This window comes from Heptranchias perlo, chromosome 15 (assembly GCF_035084215.1).
Source record: "Heptranchias perlo isolate sHepPer1 chromosome 15, sHepPer1.hap1, whole genome shotgun sequence".
NCBI lineage: Eukaryota > Metazoa > Chordata > Chondrichthyes > Hexanchiformes > Hexanchidae > Heptranchias > Heptranchias perlo.
Window position 1 is genome coordinate 53,120,265 of NC_090339.1, and position 25,467 is coordinate 53,145,731.

The following is a 25,467-nucleotide window of genomic DNA, read 5'->3' on the forward strand; positions in this document are numbered from 1 at the left end:
ACCCCCAATCCCATGTGCTTTAATTTTGCATACTAACCTTTTATGTAGGACTTTATCAAAGGCCTTCTGAAAATCCAAATAAACCACATCCACTGGTTCTCCTTTATCTATTCTACCAGTTACATCCTCAAAAAACTCCAGTAGTTTTGTCAAACATGATTTCCCTTTCATAAATCCATGTTGACTTTGTCTAATCCCGTTGATATTTTCTAAATGGCCTGTTATCACATCCTTTATAATAGACTCTAGCATTTTCAATTAGATCATGGCTGATCTGTATCTCAACTCCATTTACCCACCTTTGTTCAATACCCCTTGTTACCCTTACCCAACAAAAATTTATCGATTTCAGTTGACCCAACATCAACAGTTTTTTGGGAGAGGGAGGTCCAGATTTCATCTATGCTTTATGTGAAAAGGCGATTCCTGATATCACTCCTAAATGGACCAGCTCTAATTTTAAAATTATGCCCTCTTGTTCTGGATTCCTCTGCCAGAGGAAATAGTTTCTCTGTATCTACCCTACCGAATCCCTTTTTCATTTTAAAGGCCTCGATAAGACCACCCCTGAACTTTTTTAAATCAGTGGAATAACAAACCAAGTTTATTTAACCTGTTCTCATAATTTAACCCTTTTAATACCTGGTATCATTCTGTTGAATCTGCGCTGTACCCTTTCCAAGGCCAATATATCTTTTCTGAGGTTCTGTGTCCAAATTTGAATGTAGTACTTCAGATGGAGTCTGACTAAGGTTCTGTACAACTGAAGCATCACTTCCTCCCATTTGAATTGTAATCTCCCCTTGAGATTAAGGCCAACATTCCATTAGCATTCTTGAGATCTAGGAGTACAGATTCATAGCTCCTTGAAAGTGGAGTCACAGGTGGATAGGGTGGTGAAGAAGGCATTCAGCATGCTTGGTTTCATTGGTCAGAACATTGAATGCAGGAGTTGGGATGTCTTGTTGAAGTTGTACAGGGCATTGGTGAGGCCACACTTGGAGTACTGTGTACAGTTCTGGTCACCCTATTATAGAAAGGATATTATTAAACTAGAAAGAGTGCAGAAAAGATTTACTAGGATGCTACCGGGACTTGATGGTTTGACTTACAGGGAGAGGTTAGACAGACTGGGACTTTATTCCCTGGAGAGTAGGAGGTTAAGGGGTGATCTTATAGAAGTCTATAAAATAATGAGGGGCATAGATAAGGTCGATAGTCAAAATCTTTTCCCAAAGGTAGGGGAGTCTATAACGAGGGGGCACAGATTTAAGGTGAGAGGGGAGAGATACAAAAGGATCCAGAGGGGCAATTTTTTCACTCAAAGGGTGGTGAGTGTCTGGAACGAGCTGCCAGAGGCAGTAGTAGAGGCGGGTACAATTTTGTCTTTTAAAAAGCATTTGGACAGTTACATGGGGAAGATGGGTATCGAGGGATATGGGCCAAGTGCAGGCAATTGGGACTAGCTTAGTGGTATAAACTGGGCGACATGGACATGTTGGGCCGAAGGGCCTGTTTCCATGTTGTAACTTCTATGATTCTATGATTCTATGATTCTATGATTACTTTTTGTGCCTGTGCATTAGCTCTTAGTGATTTGTGTACATGGACACCTAAATCACTTTCTTCCTCCACAGCTCTCCCACCGTTAAGAAAATATTTTTATTTGTCTTTCTCAGATCCAAAGTGCATGGCCTCACACTTCCTCATATTGAACTCCCTCTGCCATAGTTTTGCCCACTTACTTAGCCTGTCTATGTCCATTTGTAACTTCCTGCTCCCATCCATACAACTTACTGTGACTTCTAAATTAGTGTCATCTGCAAATGTGGATACACAACTCTATATTTCTTCACCCAAGTCATTAATATACATGGTGAAAAGCTGAGGCCCCAGTACAGATCCCTGGGGAACACCACTTGTCACATCCCACCAATCATAGAATTAACCTTTTTACTCTTACTCTCTATCTCCTACCTCCCAACCAATTACCTATGTCACAATTCCGTGCGCTTTCATTTTCACTAATAATCTCCTTTGTGGAACCTTATCAAATGCTTTCTGGAAGTCCTTATAAAATAGCATCCATGGAAACTGCCCTATCCACTACTAGTGAACTCAAAAAAATTCAGCTAGATTAGTTAGACATGACCTACCCTTCACAAATCCATGCTTGACTCTCTTGAACAGTTAATACCTGCCCAAGTGCTCAGTCACTCTGCTCTGATGATAGATTCCAGTAACTTCCCCACAATTGATGTTAAACAGATAGGTATGTGGTTACCTGGTATCTCCCTCCCTCCCTCCCTTCTTAAATAATGGAGTGACACAGAATCATAGAATGGTTACAGTACATAGAATCATAGAAGTTACAACATGGAAACAGGCCCTTCGGCCCAACATGTCCATGTCGCCCAGTTTATACCACTAAGCTAGTCCCAATTTCCTGCACTTGGCCCATATCCCTCTATACCCATCTTACCCATATAACTGTCCAAATGCTTTTTAAAAGACAAAATTGTACCCGCCTCTACTACTGCCTCTGGCAGCTCGTTTCAGATACTCACCACCCTTTGAGTGAAAAAATTGCCCCTCTGGACCCTTTTGTATCTCTCCCCTCTCACCTTAAATCTATGTCCCCTCGTTATAGACTCCCCTACCTTTGGGAAAAGATTTTGACTATCTACCTTATCTATGCCCCTCATTATTTTATAGACTTCTATAAGATCACCCCTTAACCTCCTACTCTCCAGGGAAAAAAGTCCCAGTCTGCCTAACCTCTCCCTATAAGTCAAACCATCAAGTCCCGGTAGCATCCTAGTAAATCTTTTCTGCACTCTTTCTAGTTTAATAATATCCTTTCTATAATAGGGTGACCAGAACTGTACACAGTACTCCAAGTGTGGCCTCACCAATGCCCTGTACAACTTCAACAAGACATCCCAACTCCTGCATTCAATGTTCACACCAATGAAACCAAGCATGCCGAATGCCTTCTTCACCACCCTATCCACCTGTGACTCCACTTTCAAGGAGCTATGAACCTGTACTCCTGGATCTCTTTGTTCTATAACTCTCCCCAACGCCCTACCATTAACGGAGTAGGTCCTGGCCCGATTCGATCTACCAAAATGCATCACCTCACATTTATCTAAATTAAACTCCATCTGCCATTCATCGGCCCACTGGCCCAATTTATCAAGATCCCGTTGCAATTCGAGATAACCTTCTTCACTGTCCACAATGCCACCAATCTTGGTGTCATCTGCAAACTTAGTAACCATGCCTCCTAAATTCTCATCCAAATCATTAATATAAATAACAAATAACAGCGGACCCAGCACCGATCCCTGAGGCACACCGCTGGACACAGGCCTCCAGTTTGAAAAACAACCCTCGACAACCACCCTCTGTCTTCTGTCGTCAAGCCAATTTTGTATCCAATTGGCTACCTCACCTTGGATCCCATGAGATTTAACCTTATGTAACAACCTACCATGCGGTACCTTGTCAAAGGCTTTGCTGAAGTCCATGTAGACCACGTCTACTGCACAGCCCTCATCTATCTTCTTGGTTACCCCTTCAAAAAACTCAATCAAATTCGTGAGACATGATTTTCCTCTCACAAAACCATGCTGACTGTTCCTAATTAGTCCCTGCCTCTCCAAATGCCTGTAGATCCTGTCCCTCAGAATACCCTCTAACAACTTACCCACTACAGATGTCAGGCTCACCGGTCTGTAGTTCCCAGGCTTTTCCCTGCCGCCCTTCTTAAACAAAGGCACAACATTTGCTACCCTCCAATCTTCAGGCACCTCACCTGTAGCGGTGGATGATTCAAATATCTCTGCTAGGGGACCCGCAATTTCCTCCCTAACCTCCCATAACGTCCTGGGATACATTTCATCAGGCCCCGGAGATTTATCTACCTTGATGTGCGTTAAGACTTCCAGTACCTCCCTCTCTGTAATATGTACACTCCTCAAGACATCACTATTTATTTCCCCAAGTTCCCTAACATCCATGCCTTTCTCAATCGTAAATACCGATGTGAAATATTCATTCAGGATCTCACCCATCTCTTGTGGTTCCGCACATAGATGACCTTGTTGATCCTTAAGAGGCCCTACTCTCTCCCTAGTTACTCTTTTGCCCTTTATGTATTTGTAGAAGCTCTTTGGATTCTCCTTTGCCTTATCTGCCAAAGCAATCTCATGTCCCCTTTTTGCCCTCCTGATTTCTCTCTTAACTCTACTCCGGCAATCTCTATACTCTTCAAGGGATCCACTTGATCCCAGCTGCCTATGCATGTCATATGCCTCCTTCTTCTTTTTGATTAGGGCTTCAATCTCCCGAGTCAAAGGTTCCCTACTTCTACCAGCCTTGCCCTTCACTTTATAAGGAATGTGCTTACCCTGAACCCTGGTTATCACACTTTTGAAAGCCTCCCACTTACCAGACGTCCCTTTGCCTGCCAACAGACTCTCCCAATCAACTTCTGAAAGTTCCTGTCTAATACCATCAAAATTGGCCTTTCCCCAATTTAGAATTTTAACTTTTGGGCCAGACCTATCCTTCTCCATAGCTATCTTAAAACTAATGGAATTATGATCACTGGTCCCAAAGTGATCCCTCACTAACACTTCTGTCACCTGCCCTTCCTTATTTCCCAAGAGGAGGTCAAGTTTTGCCCCCGCTCTAGTCGGGCCATCCACATACTGAATGAGAAATTCCTCCTGAATACACTCAACAAATTTCTCTCCATCCAAGCCCCTAATGCTATGGCTGTCCCAGTCAATGTTGGGAAAGTTAAAGTCCTCTACTATTACCACCCTATTTTTCTTGCAGCTGTCTGTAATCTCCTTACATATTTGCTCCTCAATTTCCCGTTGACTATTTGGGGGTCTGTAGTACAATCCTATTAAAGTGATCTCTCCCTTCTTATTTTCCAGTTCTACCCATATAGACTCAGTGGGCGAACCCTCGGATATATCCCCTCTCACTACTGCCGTGATGTTCTCCCTAATCAAGAACGCAACTCCCCCTCCTCTCTTACCTCCTGCTCTATCTTTCCTATAGCATCTGTACCCTGGAACATTGAGCTGCCAGTCCTGCCCCTCCCTTAGCCATGTTTCAGTAATAGCTATAACATCCCAGTCCCATGTACCCATCCATGCCCTGAGTTCATCTGCCTTGCCCATCAGACTTCTTGCATTGAAATAAATGTAGTTTAATCTAGACTTCCCTTGGTCTTTGCCCTGCTTTCTCAGACCATCTGTCCGGTCATGTTCTGTACACTCTCCCTTACTGCCTTTTGTTTCTGTCACCACTTTATTTCCCACTGACTTCCTGCATCGGTTCCCATCCCCCTGCCACATTAGTTTAAACCCTCCCCAACAGCACTAGCAAACATTCCCCCTAGGACATTGGTTCCAGTCCTGCCCAGATGCAGACGGTCCAATTTGTACTGGTCCCACCTCCCCCAGAACCGGTTCCAATGGCCCAGGAATTTGAATCCCTCCCTCTTGCACCATCTCTCAAGCCACGTATTCATCCTAGCTATCCTGTCATTCCTACTCTGACTAGCCCGTGGCACTGGTAGCAATCCTGAGATTACTACCTTTGAGGTCCTACTCTTTAGTTTAACTCCCAACTCCCTAAATTCAGCTTGTAGGACCTCATCCTGTTTTTTACCTATATCGTTGGTGCCTATATGCACCACGACAACTGGTTGTTCACCCTCCCCCTCCAGAATGTCCTGCAGCCGCTCCGAGACATCCTTGACCCTTGCACCAGGGAGGCAACATACCATCCTGGAGTCTCGGTTGCGTCCGCAGAAACGCCTGTCTATTCCCCTTACAATCGAGTCCCCTATCACAGAAGGAGGTCATTCGGCCCATCGAGCCTGCGACGGCTCTCTGCAAGAGCAATCCAGCTAGTCCCACTCCCCTGCTCTTTCCCCGTAGCCCTGCAAATTTTTCTCCTTCAGGTACCTATCTAATTCCTTTTTGAAAGCCACAATTGACTCTGCTTGCATCACCCTTTCAGGCAGTGCATTCCAGATCCTAACCACTTGCTGCGTAAAAAAGATTTTCCTCATGTCACCTTTGGTTCTTTTGCCAATCACCTTAAACCTATGTCCTCTGGTTCGCGACCCTTCCATTTTGCAATTTTACAATCCAAAGGCACAATTCCTGAATCTCGAGAGCTTTGGAAAATTGTGACTAATGCATCTGCAATTTCCTTACCTATTTCTTTTATTACCCTGGGGTGGAAACCATCAGATCCTGGAAATTTATCTATCTTAAATCCCATTATTTTCTTTTTACTTGTATTGAATCCCTTGACTTATTTCTAGGTTCCCTTGTACTGCTGGTATTTTATCCTCTTCTTCCACTGAGAAACCAGATACAAAGTACTCATTTAAGAAGTTTGCCATTTCCTTATTATCCTTTATTGTCTAACCTGCACCTATCTTTAATGGGCCCATACTCCCCTTTACCACTCTCTCTTAAAATATTTATTAAAAACTTTTGCTGTTAGCTTTGATATCCCTTGGAAGTTATTTTTCATATTTATTCTCTTTTTGCACCTCTTATTACTTCTTTGTAGGCCTTTGTGGCTTTTTGCAGCTTTCCCAGTTTGCTAGATTTCCACTTTTCCTTTCATTTGTATAAGCCTGTTCTTTTAGATTGATACTGTCTCTTACCTCTTATGTTGACCATGGTTACTTAACTACACAAGTGAAGCCTTTGCCTTTTAGGGGTATACACAGGTTTTGTTTCATACCAAATACTTCTTTGAATACTTCCTACTGTCTGTAGGATTGCCCATTAACAGTTCAACCCCCTTTATTTCTCATTCCTTAGAAGTTTGCCTTACTTAAATTTAAAACCTTGGTTTGTGAGTCTTCCTTCTTCCTCTCAAATCTAATATTAAATTCTATCATATAAACATAGAAAATAGGAGCAGGAGCAGGCCATTCGACCCTTCGAGCCTGCTGTGCCATTCAATATGATCATGGCTGATCCTCTATCTCAGTACCATATTCCTGCTCTCTCCCCATATCCCTTGATGCCTTTTGTGTCTAGAAATCTATCTAGCTCCTTCTTAAATATATTCAGTGACTTGGCCTCCACAGCCTTCTGTGGTAGAGAATTCCACAGGTTCACCACCCTCTGAGTGAAGAAATTTCTCCTCATCTCAGTCCTAAATGTCCTACCCCGTATCCTGAGACTGTGACTTCTCGTTCTGGACCCCCCAGCCAGGGGAAACATCCTCACTGCATCCAGTCTGTCCAGCCCTGTCAGAATTTTATATGTTTCAATGACATCCCCTTACATTCTTCTAAACTCGAGTGAATATAGGCCGAGTCAACCCCATCTTTCCTCGTACGACAGTACTGCCATCCCAGGAATCAGTCTGGTGAACCTTCGCTGCACTCCCTCCATGGCAAGTATATCCTTTCTTAGGTCAGGAGACCAGAACTGCACACAATACTCCAGGTGTGGTCTCACCAAGGCCCTGTATAACAGCCATGATGTGGAGATGCCGGTGATGGACTGGGGTTGACAATTGTAAACAATTTTACAACACCAAGTTATAGTCCAGCAATTTTATTTTAATTTATTTTATTTTATTTGAATTTAAAATAAAATTGCTGGACTATAACTTGGTGTTGTAAAATTGTTTACAACTGTATAACAGCAGTAAGACATCCTTGCTCCTGTACTCAAATCCTCTTGCAATGAAGGCCAACATACCATTTGCCTTCCTAACTGCTTGCTGCACCTGCATGTTTGCTTTCAGTGACTGGTGTACAAGGACACCCAGGTCTCTTTTGTACATCAACATTTCCCAATCTATTACCATTTAAATAATACTCTGCCTTTCTGTTTTTCCTTCCAAAGTGGATAACTTCACATTTATCCACATTATACTGCATCTGCCATGTATTTGCCCACTCACTCAACTTGTCTAAATGGCCTTGAAGCCTCTTTGCATCCTCCTCACAACTCACAATCCCACCTAGTTTTGTGTCGTCAGCAAACTTGGAAATACTACATTTGGTTCCCTCATCCAAATCATTGATATATATTGTGAACAACAGGGGCCCAAGTACTGATCCCTGTGGTACCCCACTAGTCACTGCATGCCACCCCGAAAAAGACCCAGTTATTCCTACTCTCTGTTTCCTGTCTGTTAACCAATTTTCAATCCATGCCAGTATATTACCCCCAATCCCATGTGCTTTAATTTTGCACACTAACCTCTTCTGTGGGACTTTATCAAAGGCCTTCTGAAAATCCAAATAAACCACATCCACTGGTTCTCCCTTATCTGTTCTACCAGTTACATCCTCACAAAGCTCCAGTAGGTTTGTCAAACATGATTTCCCTTTCATAAATCCATGTTGATCCATCGTATTATGGCCACTATTTGCAAAATGCTCCCTTACCGTCAGATTGTTAACTAATTCTGGTTCGTTACTCAGTATGGCATATTCCCTTGTCGGTTCTAAAATATATTGTTCTAAAAAGCTGTCCCGAATACATTCTAGAAACTCGTTACCTTTGCTGTGAACTGTTCTGCTTCTCCCAGTCTGTGTGAAAATTAGAATCTCTCATTATAACCACTTTTTTTGTGGCTTCCAGCTTCCCTGAACTCCGTATTTATACATCCCCCACTACGTCACTACTATCAGGAGGTCTGTAGACAACTCCTACCAGAGACTTGCATCCTTTGCTGTTCCTTAACTCTATCCATGCCGTTTCCACTGCCCAATCACCTTTATTGAAATCCCTTTTTTCCACTGTGGTAATTGTGGTTTTATCAATATTGCTACTCCCCCTTCTTTCCCAATTTCCCTGTCCTTTCTAAAGATTCTATTGCCTATAACGTTTAGCTCCCAATCATGCTCTGGTTGTCACCGGGTCTCTGTAATGGCTAGTACATCATACTGTTTAAGTTAAATTTGTGCTTCTAACTCACTTGTTTTATTTCTTATATCAGGATTGCTCGAGCAAAGAGTTGGCACTGACCCAGTGGGCCAAATGGCTTCCTTCTGTGCTGTAGACTTCTATGCTTCTATAGATGAGATGGGGATATTTGAGCAAGGATGTAAAACTGACTGGAACTGTTGGCTGTTTAGCCGTTCTTTAATGTGAAAACCTAACCTGTATCCTTCTAAACAGACAACACCATAATGGCCTATTTCATGCATAAGCAGAAGGAATACCTTTGCACATCCTTTGCAACAATGTTGGTCATGCTGGCACCAGAGTTTAAATATAAAGTTTGGCTGCGTATCTGGCCAAGGTGTGTTAAATGTTGACACATTTTTATAATTACACAGTCAGATTGTCTTGGGTGCCTGTGTGATTTGATTTGGCCCTTCGTAAACTTACACACCTACACTTTGAGCTATCACGTTCTTGTAACCCTGAATTTATAGCGTCAAAACAAATTTTATTGACTGCCTTGGTTTTAGCCAGGCGAGTTGATGAACTGTGGATTTAGTGGATAATGAACCTTCTCTTATCTGGTTCGAAGATAGGATGTCCCCTCTGTATCTGGGAAGAAAACCATCAGGAAATGTTAAGAATATGAGTGCAGGACTGTCAGCATCTAAAAAGAGAAAATGCTGATAGATCGCCCATTGCATTGTTCATAGTAAGTCAGTGGATATGCTATTTTACAAGGACAGATCATTATACCATGTAATGCACAATCAGTTGCCCTGCTGCTAAGGTGCATACGTGTGTGTGTGTAACTGGTTTGTCAAATAGAGACCAATTGCGCTTATATCCTGAGGAAAAAATAGCTTTCTTTTTTATACATTTTATGCAATGTGAATGAAAAATTTGTTTGTCTGGCAAAGTATGATACCTAAAGTATGATGAACAGCACCAATCATTTATATATTAAAAAATTGTATTAAAAATCTTGCATTAAGCCACACATTTCCTGTGTTACAATTTTGAGGTACAATCTTTATGTCAAGATTTTATATTAAGAATGTTAAGGAGGTCGGGTTTCCTTCCCTATAAGACATTAATGAACTAGTTGGGATTGGGTTTTTATGACAATCCGATTGTTTCATGATAATTTTTTAATGATATCTGCTTTTTATTTCCAGACTATTTTTGGTAACTGAATTCAAATTCTCTAACTGCCATGATGGGCTATGAACCCATGTTCTACTGGATTATCAGTCCTAGCCTCTGGATTACTAGTCCACTAACATAGCCACTACACTACTCTACCCATTTTATCACCTTCATTTATGTTCTTGCTTCAATGCCTTCAGCCTTTCTCAAAAGCTTGGACCTTGAATAGATACTTTCAACTCACAGCAGTTGAAGAGAGCTTTCAAGCACATCTGCTCATTCTGAGCATGTGCAGTTTGCAGAATCTCCCAGTATGCAATCTTTGCACCAGCATGAATTGATATCCCTTCATCCTGTGAGGATTTGAAAGTACCTTTGCTTTTTCCAAAAGACTTTTAAACAAAACAGAGATTGAATTCTCAAAGCTATGTTTCAGTCAAGCAAAGACATGTATTTAAATGTATTACAATTATGCTTTTCTGTTATGAATTCTTCATAATCAAACAATGCCTGAGCAGCAGCAACTGTGATGATCCACAGTTTTCACAGAAAAATGGACCTAGTGGGGGAACTCAATCCCCAAAGCACTATCTAAAATTATAGAATACCATTTAGTAAAAATGGAATTTGACTTATTCAATAGCTGTAAATCAGTGGCCTTGATGTAATCCCCTAAATGGCATAAACATCCCTGTTGTTATAAACCGCACATCTTGCGACCCACCATGAGCAACGCAAATCTGCTATTGTGCCTGTGTCTATTATATTATCTATCTTATCAGTTCTCCCTTGCTGTCCATTTGCCTTTTCCCACACCATTAGATGTGGGAGTAGTAAGTGTGGTGCGTTGGGATATGAAAGTAATGGGATTAGTATTCCAGATCGTGACAGTGCTGTTGCTGGGATATCATCGGGATGTGGTAGCACTGGGGAGATTAGGGTTTGGGACTATTTGCAGCAAGGTCACATGATGTAGGAACATTAGTGGGACAAGATTCTGGGAGCAATGGAAAGGGATACCAGGCTCAGGTATGAGTGGGAGAAGGATCTCGGAATGTGGGACTACTGGCATATTGAAGAAGTGGAAGAAGATTCCTCGGGTATGGGAACTCTATGATAGGGGTGGCAGGGCATGAGATCATTGGCAGAAAAGTCTTATGTGATGTGAGATAACGAGAGGGAGTTGTGGGATCTCAGAGTATTAGGAAGGGGATCTTTGGGTCTAGGAGGAGGAAGGCTTGCAGGATTTGGGAGTATTTAGGTGGCCCTGATGTGTAAGCAGTGCAAGCAAGTCCCAGGGTCTTTGAGTAACGAGAAGGGTGTGATGGAAAAAGCATAATAGACAAATGTTACAGGAAGTACATGTTAAATTTACAAAAAGTGTGTACTATATGCAAGGCTTTTAATATATTACTAGTGGATATCATATGGCATTGCTTATGGGTTCTCAAGAGTTGTACTGGTTAAAAACATCTCATCAATATCAACTTCATAACATGACGTGGGGACCAATATCGTGACCTCCCACTTTAAACAGGGAACCACACTTGCATGAGGCGCATCATAGCTACACAGTCTATAATGGACAGAAATCACAGACAGCATGCCCAGTGATGCTCTTCCTATGAATGTGGTTTTCCTCTGGGAGTACAGGAATCCTTAAAGCAGCAGCCTCGCAGGGTCGAGTAAAATTACTTATTCATATTTATAAAATGCAGAAAAACTTACAGTAAGAGAATTAACTCAACATATTTGAAGTAAAGTGAGGATTTAAATAAGATTCGCAAAAGCTCTTATACAGAAATGTATTTATTTAATTCCAGGTTGGGAGCTGATGGAAAGCCATTATGCATCAGCCTCACAGGATCAGACCAAAATTATTTAATATTTATAAAGTAAAGACAGACTGTCACCAAAAGAATTAACTCAACACATTTAAGGACCAATTATAGAATGTACATTCCTGACTCACTCACCAGTTGTTCACCAGTGCTAAGACTTCTACTAACTTGGGTAAAATGAACCTGGAGGAGACACCCTGGAAAACCAACATGGGAGTCAGTTACATTACCAATCAGAGTTCACTGCAACAATACAATGCTAAAAATTGTCACTTTTAGTGTTACATAAAAAACATTATAGATAGACAGCATGAAAATAGCACGATGAAAATAGGTGTAACAGCAAACAGTTACAGGAATTAAGTATTACACTTAGAGGAAGTGCACACATGCACAAGATTATTAATATGTTATATATGTATATATACATTTAGATTGTGGACCCATCAGCCAAAAAGGTTTGTACCCAAAATGATAATCCTTCTCATCTCTTTTCATATACTGATGGTCCTATTGTATATTCTGCCTTATGTGTTTATTTCAGATTTCCATCCTTTTTCTTCTTTTTGTCAAAGAAGTATTAAAGATCTTAACAGCCATTTTTCAGGCCTGCCTTTGGAGAACATATGCAAAGCTGTTAACTTGGACCAGTCCTCATTTACTAACTTTTTTTACAATCTTTCAGATAAAGGGGATTTTTAGTTGATTTACCCTGAATGCAAATGTCTCATCTCACCTTAAAGATCTACCCAGTTCCTGTGACAGTATTACTCAGTCAATCCTAGTGATAAGCAAAATATGCCATGATAAAAAAAAAAGTAAGGTTACCTACCTTATAGGGTCCTCTTCATTCCTTGGATGGAAGCATTTTCCACAAACCACTGTTCAACTAGTTCCATTCCTTCTCACGAAGTTCAGTAATGTGTGTTATTACAATGATGAATATTCATTGTAGTTAATTACAACCATTTTATATGTTGTTTTTGAAGTTTTGTTTCCCTGGGAAAAGGACTGATGATGCCCAGAGGAACTGAGCTTTATATTTAGCTTTGGAAAGGGAGAGGACATAAGCAACACCCTTATGTCAAAAATGTCTTAAAAGGATTTTGCGATTCCCCATTGGTGCCCTGAACTTACTCCTGGTGGAGTGTGGAAAATGCTTTCATTTCAAAATAGATGAGTACCCTGCAAAGTAGGTAACCCAACGTTTTTCCAGACTTAAAACATCTTGTAAAAATTGCTAGACCAAGTACCTAAATTATCAATTTTAATGTTAGTTAACAGTTGGTATCAGAGCACATTTTAAATAACAAAAAAATTGTTGCTTGTTACATTTTTTTTGTACTAACAACAGAGGAAGCATTGAAATTGTAAAACTGTATACTGTTGTCTTTGCCACCAGCTGTTCATATTTTTTCTGCATTTACAGGCAACGAATGCAAAAATCAAATATGTATAATCTCTGTGTGGAAATGCAGCGATTGTCCCAGGAGTTTCAATGGCTTCAGCTCTCTCAGGATGAGTTCCTTTGCATGAAAGTGTTGCTACTCTTTAGCATCAGTAAGTACGGGCTACTGCACTTCATGGCAAGTTGCAAAAAAAAACCAGCTGTACCCTAATTGTAATTGTTGGTAAGGCTAAAGGTGAAAATTTACTCCCCAACATTAGCTTAATTTTGTTTCTTACTGTGAGCTATGAATTTATCTTCAAGTTATTTTTTTTCCATTTTCATGCGTACCCAACAGAGCAGGTTGGAGACCTGTATCAAGGCTCCAACCAGTATCACGCTACAGCCATCCTTTAAGACATGTGTGAAAGCAGTCCAGACTGCACAACCTTCCTTGTCAGAGAGTACCACAAGAATGGGGCAGGCACAACATTTTTTTTTGGGTGGAGGTCAAAAGAGGAGGAAGAGAGAGGAATGCAAAGGATGAAAAAACTTTTGAAAGCAATAGAACAAAGAAGTACAAGTTTTGACTTATAAGGGCCGAATAGGGAGTCTCCGGATCCGCCCCCTCCTCTGCCATTGACCTTGGCAGGGATGACCAGAGGCTCCGTACCTTATAAGGCCTGCGGAAACCCAAAATAAGGCTGGGGCCCAACTTATCCAGGTTCTGGCCTAGTTTCTAGTCCTTGTAGCACATTCCCTCTTGAGTTACAGTGGGAGTATGCCAAGTGCACCACACATTGTGAGCCCCAAATGATATATATTATCCAAAATTATAAGAATTTTTGTAGTTCCCTTAATAGACTAGTTTCCTATTTGTTTCATGTACAATTCTGATTTCTAATTTAGAAGGAACAATATGTTTTTATTTTTAATTAGCAGAACTGCTCTAGCATTACTTCTGGTAAGTCAGAAGATATACAGTTTTTAACAATAGGAGCGTTATACCTTGTAATGCAGATTGTGTTATTCTGCTACTAATGTGCAGTTGAGTTCAATCTAGCCTGTCCCTTTAAGGCCATAAAGTCTAACCACAGGATACAACAATATTCAGAGGTTAATTGTGGTTATTGAGGAAAGTTTGCAGATTGGAAGCGGCTTGTAAATTCTTGGCCCTGGATCAGAAGAAATCATCATAAAATAAGTGCCTTTCTTTCTGTTATTTTTTTTAAGTACTTTTGACACTTTGAAGCATTGGATTTGAATAAGATGGACTCAAAGTAATTTAAATAATTCAATCTTGAGGAGGACTTTTGTTTCTTTTTATTTGTGTGTCTGTCAAGGTGAGGTGACATCGCAGTTGTAAAATGGGGTACTTTTCCACTTTTGGCATTGCTCCCTCCTCAGGTATAACAACACAAGTTAGATGCAGAGTAAAAGACATTCTTTGATCCAGCAGTGGCCCTTCAACATTTCTATTGTGCACCTCAGCTATTCTTGTTGCTTCTTTATATCGTATAACTCAGATTATTAGATTAACAACAGTTGATGACAGACAAGTAGAAATGAAGGAAGATTCTTCAATAGAAATCTATAGTCCTCATCAGACTATATAACTCCTTCTTGAATAATTTCAGAGAATCTGCCCCATTTCAAATGATGAGTTTTTTTTTAGTGTGGACTGAGTTAAGGCTGCATGGGGCTAATTTTGATCTCGGTACTGCCCCATTTTTCAGCAGGAATAGGGCAGTTGCGAAACTGAAATCACAGTGCAGTACTTACCATCCCATTCCCACCGATGTCTGGTCTGCTGTGATTTTGGAACTGGCTGGGAAAAAGGCAATCAGCGATTCCTCCTAAAACAAGCAGTAGCATCATTAATTTATGCAAATCGGGGCCCTATGACGTACTTAGGACCCCAATGCAATTTTAATGCCACATTACATGGCACACATGCTGCACAAGCCCTGCCCACTGGAATTCAACGTAAAGCGGTCAAACCACTTGTCCTTAAAGTGACCACTGGAAGTATTTGGAAAATGCTCCAGATAAATGACTTTAATGAATGCTCCTCCTGGCCCCACAAAAATCTTCCCTTCCACTTCTGGGTCCTCCAAGCCGCCCCCTGTGATCACCTGGCCCATCACTTTAAAGAAAAATGCCAGCTCTGCTCTATGGAGGAGCCACTGAACTCTGTCCCCCTATCAGCACTCCAAACACGCAGGCAGCGCACCAATACTATTTTAATGAGGCCCAACTATGAAAATGGTTCGGGTCTTCAGTGAAGTTCATCAAGCGAGTGATGGGCTCGCTCCGCCAACCGCCCACCCAATGAACGAAGTCGAAAATCGATGCTCATTGCAATTTGGGATTCAAAATTAATGTTTACCCTTTCAGCAATTCTCAGAAGCCGGCCGTACATTCTGGATGCTTTGTCTCTGCAGAGGTTATTGACCCAGGAATGACAATTAGCCTAATTGTAGTAAATTTCATTCTAGGAGTTAAGTAGAATCACTGTTCATCTTGAATTATCTTGGTCGACAGAATACCACCACATAGCTGAAGGATTTAATAGGCTAAGATAAATGGCCTCCTTGCTCCACTGGGAGAGTGGTGCCCACATTTTCAACACCTGAAATGAAAGAGAAGGACAAGGGTTAGCTTTTAGTGTAAAGGGAGAACACAGAGGAAGAAGTGGCTGGTGAAAGTATCTGCAGTTTTTCACGCAGTGTGTGTGGTCTGAAAAGTAATAATGGAGAAAGAGGATACGGTATGAAGAAACACTGCAGCACATCTCCTCAAGCGTTGCCAGTCACCATGGCCATGACTCCCCTTGCCCGTGATGTTCAGCACACTTCCTCCAAGGGGGAGCTGATGCGCAGGTTGGCTCGGCCTTCTCCGCTGGCAGCGTGCTGTCTGGAGTTGTGGGCGACCTTCTCCTGCAAGAAAGGAGTGTGTTAGTGACCTGCCTTGTGAGGTTTTTAGAGCATATACCTACATGGTCGAATAGCTGGTATCCAGTGTTTAAGATGTGAGGTGTGGTGGTGAGGGTTGCAATAGTGGTGAGTGTGAATCTGAGGAGAAGGTATAGTCAAATGTGGTGCAGTGATTATAGGAGAGTGAAGGGAAGGGAGGGAGTGGAGTATTGTGAGGAAAAAAGACTTGCATTTATATAGCGCCTTTCATGATCTCAGAATGTACCAAAGCGCTTTACAGCCAATTGAGTATTTTTTGAAGTGTCGTCATAGTTGGATTGTAGGAAACGCCAATTTGCTCACAGCAAGGTCCCACAAACAAAAGGATTTTGCGATTTCCCCATTGGTGTTTTAGTAATGTTGGTTGAGGGATAAATATTGGCGAGGACACCGGGGAGAATTCCCCTGCTCTTCTTTGACAATAGTCCATCTGGGAGGGCAGACGGGGCCTTGGTTTAGTACCTCATCTGAAAGACGGCACCTCCGACAGTGCAGCGTCACTAGCACTGCACTGGGGTGTCAGCCTAGATTTTGTGCTCAAGTTTCTGGAATGGGACTTGAACGCACAACCTCCTGACTCAGAGACAGTAGTGCTACCACTGAACAATAACTGACACCTAGTGAGGCTGGAGGTGGTGGAGGTGTGATTAGAGAGTAAGAGAGCAGTATTGTTACCTTGGCAACTCTGGTGAGGCTATTGAACTTCTTTCGGCATTGCAGCCAAGCTCTTGGTATTGACCTCCTCAGTGACTTCTTCCCACTGCTGGTGGAGTTGCCAAGAGAGCTTTCTGCCCCCTGGGGGGAAGAGTATCGCACACCTCCTGTCCACTGCCAGTACCAGGGCCTCCAAAGTAATACCAGAAAACCTTGATGCCCTCTCAATGCTTGCTGCAGCCATTTCTCTGACAAGCTTTCTCTGTTGTTTGCTGCCAAAATACACCTCCCCTTTAAGAGATACTGGCTGCCTTTAAGTGGCGTCAGAGACACCCGATATCTGGCCCTCCAAACAGGCATGCAGACAATGAATAGTGTGGGTAGCGTTGGCCGTACGTCTTAGTCATGATAATGAGAAGCAGCACCAATATTACGTGCTGCCTGAGACAACTGCAACAGTCCTGTGTTCTTGGTGCGATTGAATTTCTAGGCTAGTGTGTTTTCTCAATCCCAGTTCTGACGAAGGGTCATCGACCTGAAACGTTGGCCCCGATATTACCAGGGAGGCGGGATGGCAGTGTGGGGGGGGGGGAGGGGGCGACTGGGCGCGTGGGTAACCCGCCCAGTGAAATCGGTCCGTTCCCCACACGATCGCGGGTAAATTGAAGCCACTTACTGTGGCTTCCAGGTTTCCCGTCGTCAACCTGCGCAGACCCGCATCACAGGCTGTCAGCTGGAGGAGCCCTATTTAAAGGGGCAGTCCTCCAATGCTGCTCCTGCAGCAAAGAACCAAAAGTATAGATTGGAGCAGACCAGGGGATAGGCTGCTCCCAGATTTACCGATGCCTCACTCCAGGTCCTACTGGATGGGGTGAGGAGGAAGGGGGATATTTACTACCTGGCGGACGGGAGGAAGTGGCCTGCCTCTGCCACCAAGAAGGCCTGGCTCGAGGTGGCAGAGGAGGTCACCAGCAGCAGCAACATTTCCCGCACATGGATACAGTGCAGGAAGCGCTTCAATGACCTAACTAGGTCAGCCAAAGTGAGTACGATTACTCATTCTCCTACACTGCATCTTCCACATCACCGCACCCACCCCACAAGTCCTTTTGTACTGCCAACACTACTCTATCACATCACTCCCCACACCCACTCAAACCTCATCCTCAACTTATCTGCACTTACTCACCTCCCCAATACTCATCCCACCACTACCACTCAATCCAATCCTCATACAATGTCATGGCTCTGTCTCATACTCACCTTCTGATGCATCTCTTTCACGGTCAGCCTCACCCAGACCATTGCATTCAGCAGTTAGCCACATCACCATCCCTCACTCACGCCTCTCTACTTTCTCCCCTTATAGAAGAAGAGAGCCCAGAATGCACGGGAGAGGGCGAAGACCGGAGGGGGGGCTGCAACATCTGACGCGGAGCAGGAGGCTCTCGGACTAAGCCGCACCCTCAAGTGCCTGTCCGTCGAGGACGCAGAGACTGCCACCCGACAAACGGCTGGTGACAGAACTTTAACATTCAGCACTCACAATAGCAAATGATGTTAATGTGCCTTGCCATCTTCATCACCTCAACATCTGTCATCATGCTTAATATTGCCTTCTGTTCTCTTACACGGCCTTCAGCGACCGCCGCAATGGCGGAGGGCGATTCTTCAGAGGACCAGCCGGCCTCTGAGGGGGGACCATCACATCTGAGCGAGCCATCCACCAGCGCAGATACACACACCTCAGTGGGTCCCCATCCTCACTTGGTTGGGGTCGCACATGGTGAGTCACCACACACATGTGAACACGAGCAGACACTGGTGGCAGGGGCAGCTGTGGAGAGTCCGCGTCAGTGGGAGCAATCTTCTCCAGGCTCTGCTCAGCTGGACACAGATGCTGAACTCTGGGGGCCATCCATGAAAAGGAGAATGATCGAGGGGCAGCAGCACATTTGAGAGGTGCTGGAACAAGTGCCACGCACACTCTTCACAATCGCGCAGAGGATGTGGGAGTCCAACTCCTGCATGAGTGGAATGGTGGCACAGGTACAGGAGGGGATCTCTGAGATACTGTCACAGGGACGTGAGGGCATCTCTGAGATAGTGTCACGGGTAAATGCGGGTATGTCTGCGATGGAGGGAAGGCTAGCCTCCATGGAGCTTCAAGCACGGCTCACCAATGATTCCTGACAACGGCCCTTCGGACTCGGTGAGCAACTTTCTGCCGCCTTAAATAGGCACTGGTCTTACAAAGCTTCACACATGTCCTCCAAACTGTCGGCCAGCGGAGTGGTAGGAGTGGTGTGGGCCTGGCCATGGGGAGGGAAGATGGCGAAAGGGGACATGGAAGTGGGGATGCCACTCAAAGCGCCCCCACGTCTCACCCATTGCCCCCCTCTCAACCAGTACCCGCAATGCTGCCTCCTTTCCAGGTGGCCGAGTCTGCCCCTGTACAGATGCAGGTGGAGCAGTCTTTGGAGGGGCCCTCACGGGCACCAAAACACAGAGGGCATCTGCCCAAAGCATCTAATCGGTCAGGGCATGAACAAGAGCAACCTGCCACTACCTCTGCTGCAGCCATAAGGGAAGCACCACATAGAAGTACTCATAAGCGTACAGCAAAGGTTTTGTGAGCATAAAGGGGATTCACAAGGGTGTTCGATGGTTTGTCTTGTTATTTATTTATATTTGATTTTTGTTAATGGCACATTAAATATTAGTATTGTCACCACTACTGCCACGTCTTGGCCATTCTTGACTGGCTTGTGTAATAAGTCCCTTTCATGAGGTTCACCATGAACCCCCACACTTGAGGCCACCCATTAGGTCACCCTACAGTATATGTGTAGTTGCTCGTCTATTTTGAGCAGGGGGCCGGGGGATGTGGGAGCTGGTGTGGCCGCTGCTCTAGGTGGTGAGGACTGGACTCTTCACAGTGTCTGATGTTAGGAGAACCGTTCACATATCAGTGACTCCCTGGCCTCACGAGCAGCCAGATGAGCCGTTGTTCTGCCCATGGGTTGCTCCTCCGCTTCCTCCTCCTCCTCAATATGGGTGGCAGATGTGGATGGGGCCTCCTCCAGCGGCACCCCTCTCTGTTGTGCCTTGTTGTGCAGGGCACAACAGACGACTAATGCATCCCACTCTGTCTGGTGCGTATTGAAGTGCTCCCTCAGAATGATCAAGGCACCTGAAGCGCATCTTGAACAGCCTATAGCATGCTCAATTGTAGATCTAGTAGCAATGTGGCTGTCGTTATATCGATGCTGTTGCTCGGTGATGGGGAGCCTGCCTTTGCGGGTGTTCAGTACGTGGAAGAGGGGCAGGATGTTGGACTCCCGGAGGATGAAGGAATCGTGGCAGCTGCCAAGGTATCTGGCACAGATGAGCTGAGTGTTGATGGAGTGATAGCCCTTCTTGTTGATGAACAGTCCTGGCTCGTGTGGAGGTGCTCGTATTGCTATATGGGTGCAATCGATTACACCCTGCACTCATGGGAAGCCAGGTACAGCGTGGAATCCCACTGCCCTCTCCGTCTGGCTGAGGTCACCCATGGGGAAGTTGACATAATGTGAGGCCCTGCGAAACAAGCCATCGGTGACCTGCCTTATGCACTTGTGTGCAGACGACTGAGCGACCCCGGCGATGTCCCCGGTGGCACCCTGGAATGATCTGGAGACGAAGAAGTTGAGGGCATTGGTGACTTTGACAGTGACAGGTAAGAAGATGAGCTCGGGCCAGCCAGGAGCAGCTCGGCATGAAGGAGCCTCCGTATGCACTGCTCCTCAGAGAGGTCCAAGAAGCTGAGCCTTGGCCTGTTGACCCTGTGGCGAGGGTAGTGCCTCCTGTGACGTCGCTCTCTCTGTTGTTGCCCTCCGTGCTGTTGTGCAGGTGCCTGTGGCACAGCACTGTTGTGGAGCTCCACGTGGTGGAGGTGGACGGCGTGCCTGGCGAGGCTGGTGATGTTGCTCGTCCTCGGATGAAGTGATGAATGCAGTTGTGGCGTCTCCCATCCTGACGGTGTGAGTTTCAGGGGGTCCGCAAAGTAGGTAAATGCGTTTGCATAGCAGAGTTTAGGGTATAAGTTAAGAATTTTGACTGGAAAGACAAAGGTGTTGCAGCCATAACTTTGTCTGAAGTAACAGAGTGTCCTGCTGCAATAAATGAGGTTTTCCCCCGATCTGTCAAATAATCCTTTGCATCTCCCATTGGGTGCTGGCTGAAACACATCTACTCCAACAGGGAGTGTTTCCCACAGCACGGGAAACACGCTGAGGATCCTTCAAAATTGCACCCCTGCCAAAATCTCCACTCAATGAGGTCTGTCAAGTACCTCAACTATCTAAGTAACTATTTAAAGCAGCATCCCACCGGCTTTAATTGCACCCACTCCGGGATTCCGCCATTTTAGTAGGCCCCGCCCCCAACGCACCCGCTCGGCCATCCGAAAATTGACCCCGTTATCTTTGTTTCTTTCTCCACAGATGCTGCCTGACTTGCTGAGTATTTCCAGCATTTTCCGTTTTTATTTCAGATTTCCAACATTTGCACTGTTTTGCTTTTATTTTCTTAATCTAATTTGATTTCTTTAACAATACAATTAAGTTGAAATTTGAAAGCAAATAAAGCTGCTTTGAGGGAATTAGATAGGAGAGGAAGGAAGATGGGAATCAGGTTCAGGGCGAGAGGGCCTCTGGCCTTTCACTGCCCTTAATAGGAGGAGCGATTGGGAAAGGGAGTAGATGGAGGGTAAGGGTGAAGTGAGTGACAGTGGAAAGAGGGGGAGTGAAAGATTCAGGGATTGGACAGGTATTTCAAAATGGAAAAGGTAGGGTTAGTGATGGGATTGAGGGGTTGTAGGAAGAGGAGAGGCAGGGGACGTAATGAGTGTGTGGGGCTGGGAGAAAACATGAGTGATGGGGTTGGAAATGATAAGAAAGCTACAGAGGGCCATATTTTCCCTGCAACATTTACCCTAAATGCAGCCTTTAGCCTTTCCCCACCACCCACAAACTACCTCTCACCCTAAAAGAAGAAAAAGCAGAAGAGGGCAGAGAGAGAAACAAAAAGAGTTAGGGAAAGAGATGGGAACGAGAGTGATGAAAGCAGAAGAGGAGAAACAGTGAAACAGCATCACAAAGACATCAGAGACATGTAAGAGAGTGACCATGGGCATGATTTTAAATGGGAAAAATGGGTGGGTTTTTAAAATCTAAAACCCGCTGACTTCTGGTTTTAACAGAGGCGGGTCGGTCATTAAAAGCTTTCAAGGAGGCTGCTGGCCTCCATTTTAACAGATTTTTTGCTTTTAACCCCTGGGGGCCGAGATTCCTGGGCCTTCTCCTTCATGCCACGTGAGAAGAGGTGAGAAGGCCTGAAACTGCAGGTAAGTGCCTTTAAAGCACAGCTTGTGGGCCTGGAGGAGCAGGATTGCTTCCCCCAGGTCCAACACGCCTACCTGCAGCGATTTTTTTTTTTAACCCCCCCCCCCCCCCCCCATACGATCTGCAACCTCCCCCTCACGAGCTCCGACATCCCCCCCAATGACTGAGCTCCCCCGACCCCCCCGCCCCCGGATGACTGAGCCCCCTGATAACTGACCACCCTCCCATCCCCATCTAACACTTACCTTTTCACGTCCTCTTCCTCTTCTCCCGTCCAACTGAGACCAGCCTGTCAATCAGGCTGGCCTGTCAGGTGGGAAACCGTCAAAAAAAAAGATGCCCTTACGTCAAAATCGTATGGATGTCCGGGAAACCCATATTTCTGGGTTTCCCGTCAGGAATTCTCGCCGCCCCCCCAATAACATCATGTCTCATATTCTCCCATTCATCATGTGCAACATGTGGGAGATCAACTAATGTTATTAGATATATACATAGATGGATATATATCGATATAGCCAAGACCATAATATGACCTATTTTCAAATCTCATCGTAAGATTACAGCTGTCACAGAGAAGAGGCCCACTCATTCTTAACCTGTTTTCCTACTTCCCTCTTTCCTTCAAAGATGCTTTGTTTGCTTTCAAAATTCAACTTACCTGTCTTTTTTTTAACTGATAACTGACCAGCAGAAAATAAATACTCATTTCTGATTACCACTTCCACCATTTTCACCCCCACACTCAAACGCCAATTTTGAGAGACCAGCAAAATATGTGCTGGGAATGACTGACTGGCTGGCCCAAGCTGACCTACAGTACACTGAGATGACTGTGCCCAGAATAATCAGCATAAGCTCCCAGCACAGATTTGGCCTCATGTTCAGCTAGCCTAAAAAGGAATGTGCAAAACCTAGCAAGCAGCTCAAAATGAAAGGTATGCGCACACTTAAAGATAAGTGGCTATATACAGGGCAAATATTATTTCAGCCTTTCTATCACATATTAACTAGATATTTATCCAGCTCTCGTTTTTATTGATGGAGTTAATCAAATGCATTAATTGCTTTTACTGTCTTTTTCACATATCCATCATACTGCAGGAAACGTAATGAGGGTAATTTTCAACTCCCCCCGCCCCCCCCCCCCCCCACATAGGCAGTAACTTGGCGGAGCAGATCGTCCTCCCTTTACGGAACCCGTTGGGTTCTGTAAAGGGTGGACAACCCAGTTTGCCAGGTTACCTCCCAGGCAGAGCACAATATGGCCGTACATTTTCAAGACTCTTCCTTTGGTGAGAAATGCTGTGAATCTTTAAAACCCTTCTCATCACCTCAGGCAAAATAGGAATTTAATTCAAAGGTTTTATTGACTTGAATTTCAGAATATTTCTTTTATCATTGTATTTTATTTGTAGGTTATGTGGGATAACTCTGATTAAGACTTTTGGTGCATCTTGCTCACTATTGCATTTACAACCTACCAAGGTTGCTTTTTAAGGCAATCTCAGATCTAAAAAGATGCAAAGTACAAACAAGTGATTTAAAGTAATTGGAATATTATGAATAATCAACATCATTACGTTGAGTGGACTGCCTTTGAGAGCTCACATTTTTTTTGTCATACTGCACTCAGGCATATGGTATATGGAATTTGAAAATCGATTCCGTGATTCCCCCTCCCTGTGACAAGCTGTGCTCACAGGAAGTGTGGGTTGGAGAATTCACCCACGCACCATGCGGGCATGGCTTTCTTGCTGCAAGTGCGGAATTTCCCCTTAGAAGCAAAAATGAAATGATAACTGGCAGTCCATACAGAACGATAACGAGTGCACAAACTAATAAGCTGATCGCAGTTTTATCTACATACATCAACGAGTGATAAATCGCATACTACAACCACAGTGACCTACAGCATACTGAATCGGAATGATTAGGGCAAAATTGGAAGTTACAATGGAAACAGCTGCACACAGTACATGAGCAGATGTCTTGTACTGTACTCTCACTTCAGAACGCCTTTTCCAGAATATTTACACATAGTTTCAATACACTCCAATCATGCAATGTTCTATTTTGTTTTGATTAGTTTAAATAGATGTGAAAATCTAGAGTTTCCAATAAGGTGACTAAATATACATTGAATAGCTGCCAGGTTAATTTGTTATGGATCGTACTTATGTTGGGGAGTTATAATCATGTTGATATAGTGTTTGGTAGCCATTAGGTCAAAATATATGGTGGCCATTGGAGGTGCTGTGATTATTACAGGTTGCAGACTCATTAAAATAGGTTGAATATGGTCGCCATCTTACCTAATACATTTTACTGGTTTTGTTTGTAATTTTAAAGGTTGCAATTACCATTATCCACTTGGATGTATTTTCTTCAAAATCTGAAGTATGATATGCTGGGCACTTGTCTGATACATTTGAAATAAGATAACGTAGATAAATACTGCTAAAATGTCATGTCTGTGAGACTTTGTAAACCAAACTTCACTGTCTCATTGCCAGTTCCAGTCGAAGGTCTGAAAAACCAGAAATACTTTGATGAGTTGCGTATGAACTACATTCAGGAACTGGACAGAGTGATTTCCTTTCAGGGGAAGGATGCTGCACACAATCCACAGCGTTTTTATCAACTAACCAAGCTCCTGGACTCACTGCAAATAGTAAGTTGTGATTCTGTTTAGGAATAGATTGTTTAAATCAGACAAAATTAATGCATAGCATATGTTGCTGAATGATCTGGTAGCTGTGCAAATTTGCCTGTGCTGGCATTAGCACTGTTCTTTTTTAAAGGTTGCAATTACTATTATGATTTGTTTTCTAAGCTATGTTTAGCTACATATAAAAATAAACAAAAAAAACACAAATTACTGATGAAAAATCATGGGATATGATTTCCATCATGAGTGGGTTGACCTTATAATTCACAAGTGAATTATGATCAGGGTTACTTACGTGATATAAAATGAATCTTGTGGCTCAGTCTGTGTTCTACTTAAACCACACGTAGATAAGTAATTAAAATTTAAAACAGTAAGAAGTTAGATATAAATATTTACTTTAAATACAAACTTTGACGTGGATTGTAGATTAATTCCAGTGA

The 25,467-nt window shown here is 43.6% G+C and overlaps 1 protein-coding gene across 3 annotated transcripts in view; it reads left to right on the top strand.

Moving 5' to 3' along the window:
- Positions 1-25,467, top strand: part of ar (androgen receptor) — a 284,701-nt gene that overhangs the window by 250,131 nt on the left and 9,103 nt on the right. For 2 of the 3 annotated variants that reach the window (XM_067997226.1, XM_067997227.1), the window contains 2 exons: positions 13,380-13,510; positions 24,870-25,027. In XM_067997226.1, coding sequence (XP_067853327.1) covers positions 13,380-13,510; positions 24,870-25,027 — 289 coding nt within the window. Of the gene's footprint in view, positions 1-13,379; positions 13,511-24,869; positions 25,028-25,467 lie in introns of those variants that run through there. The other variant, XM_067997228.1, reaches the window with a different exon arrangement.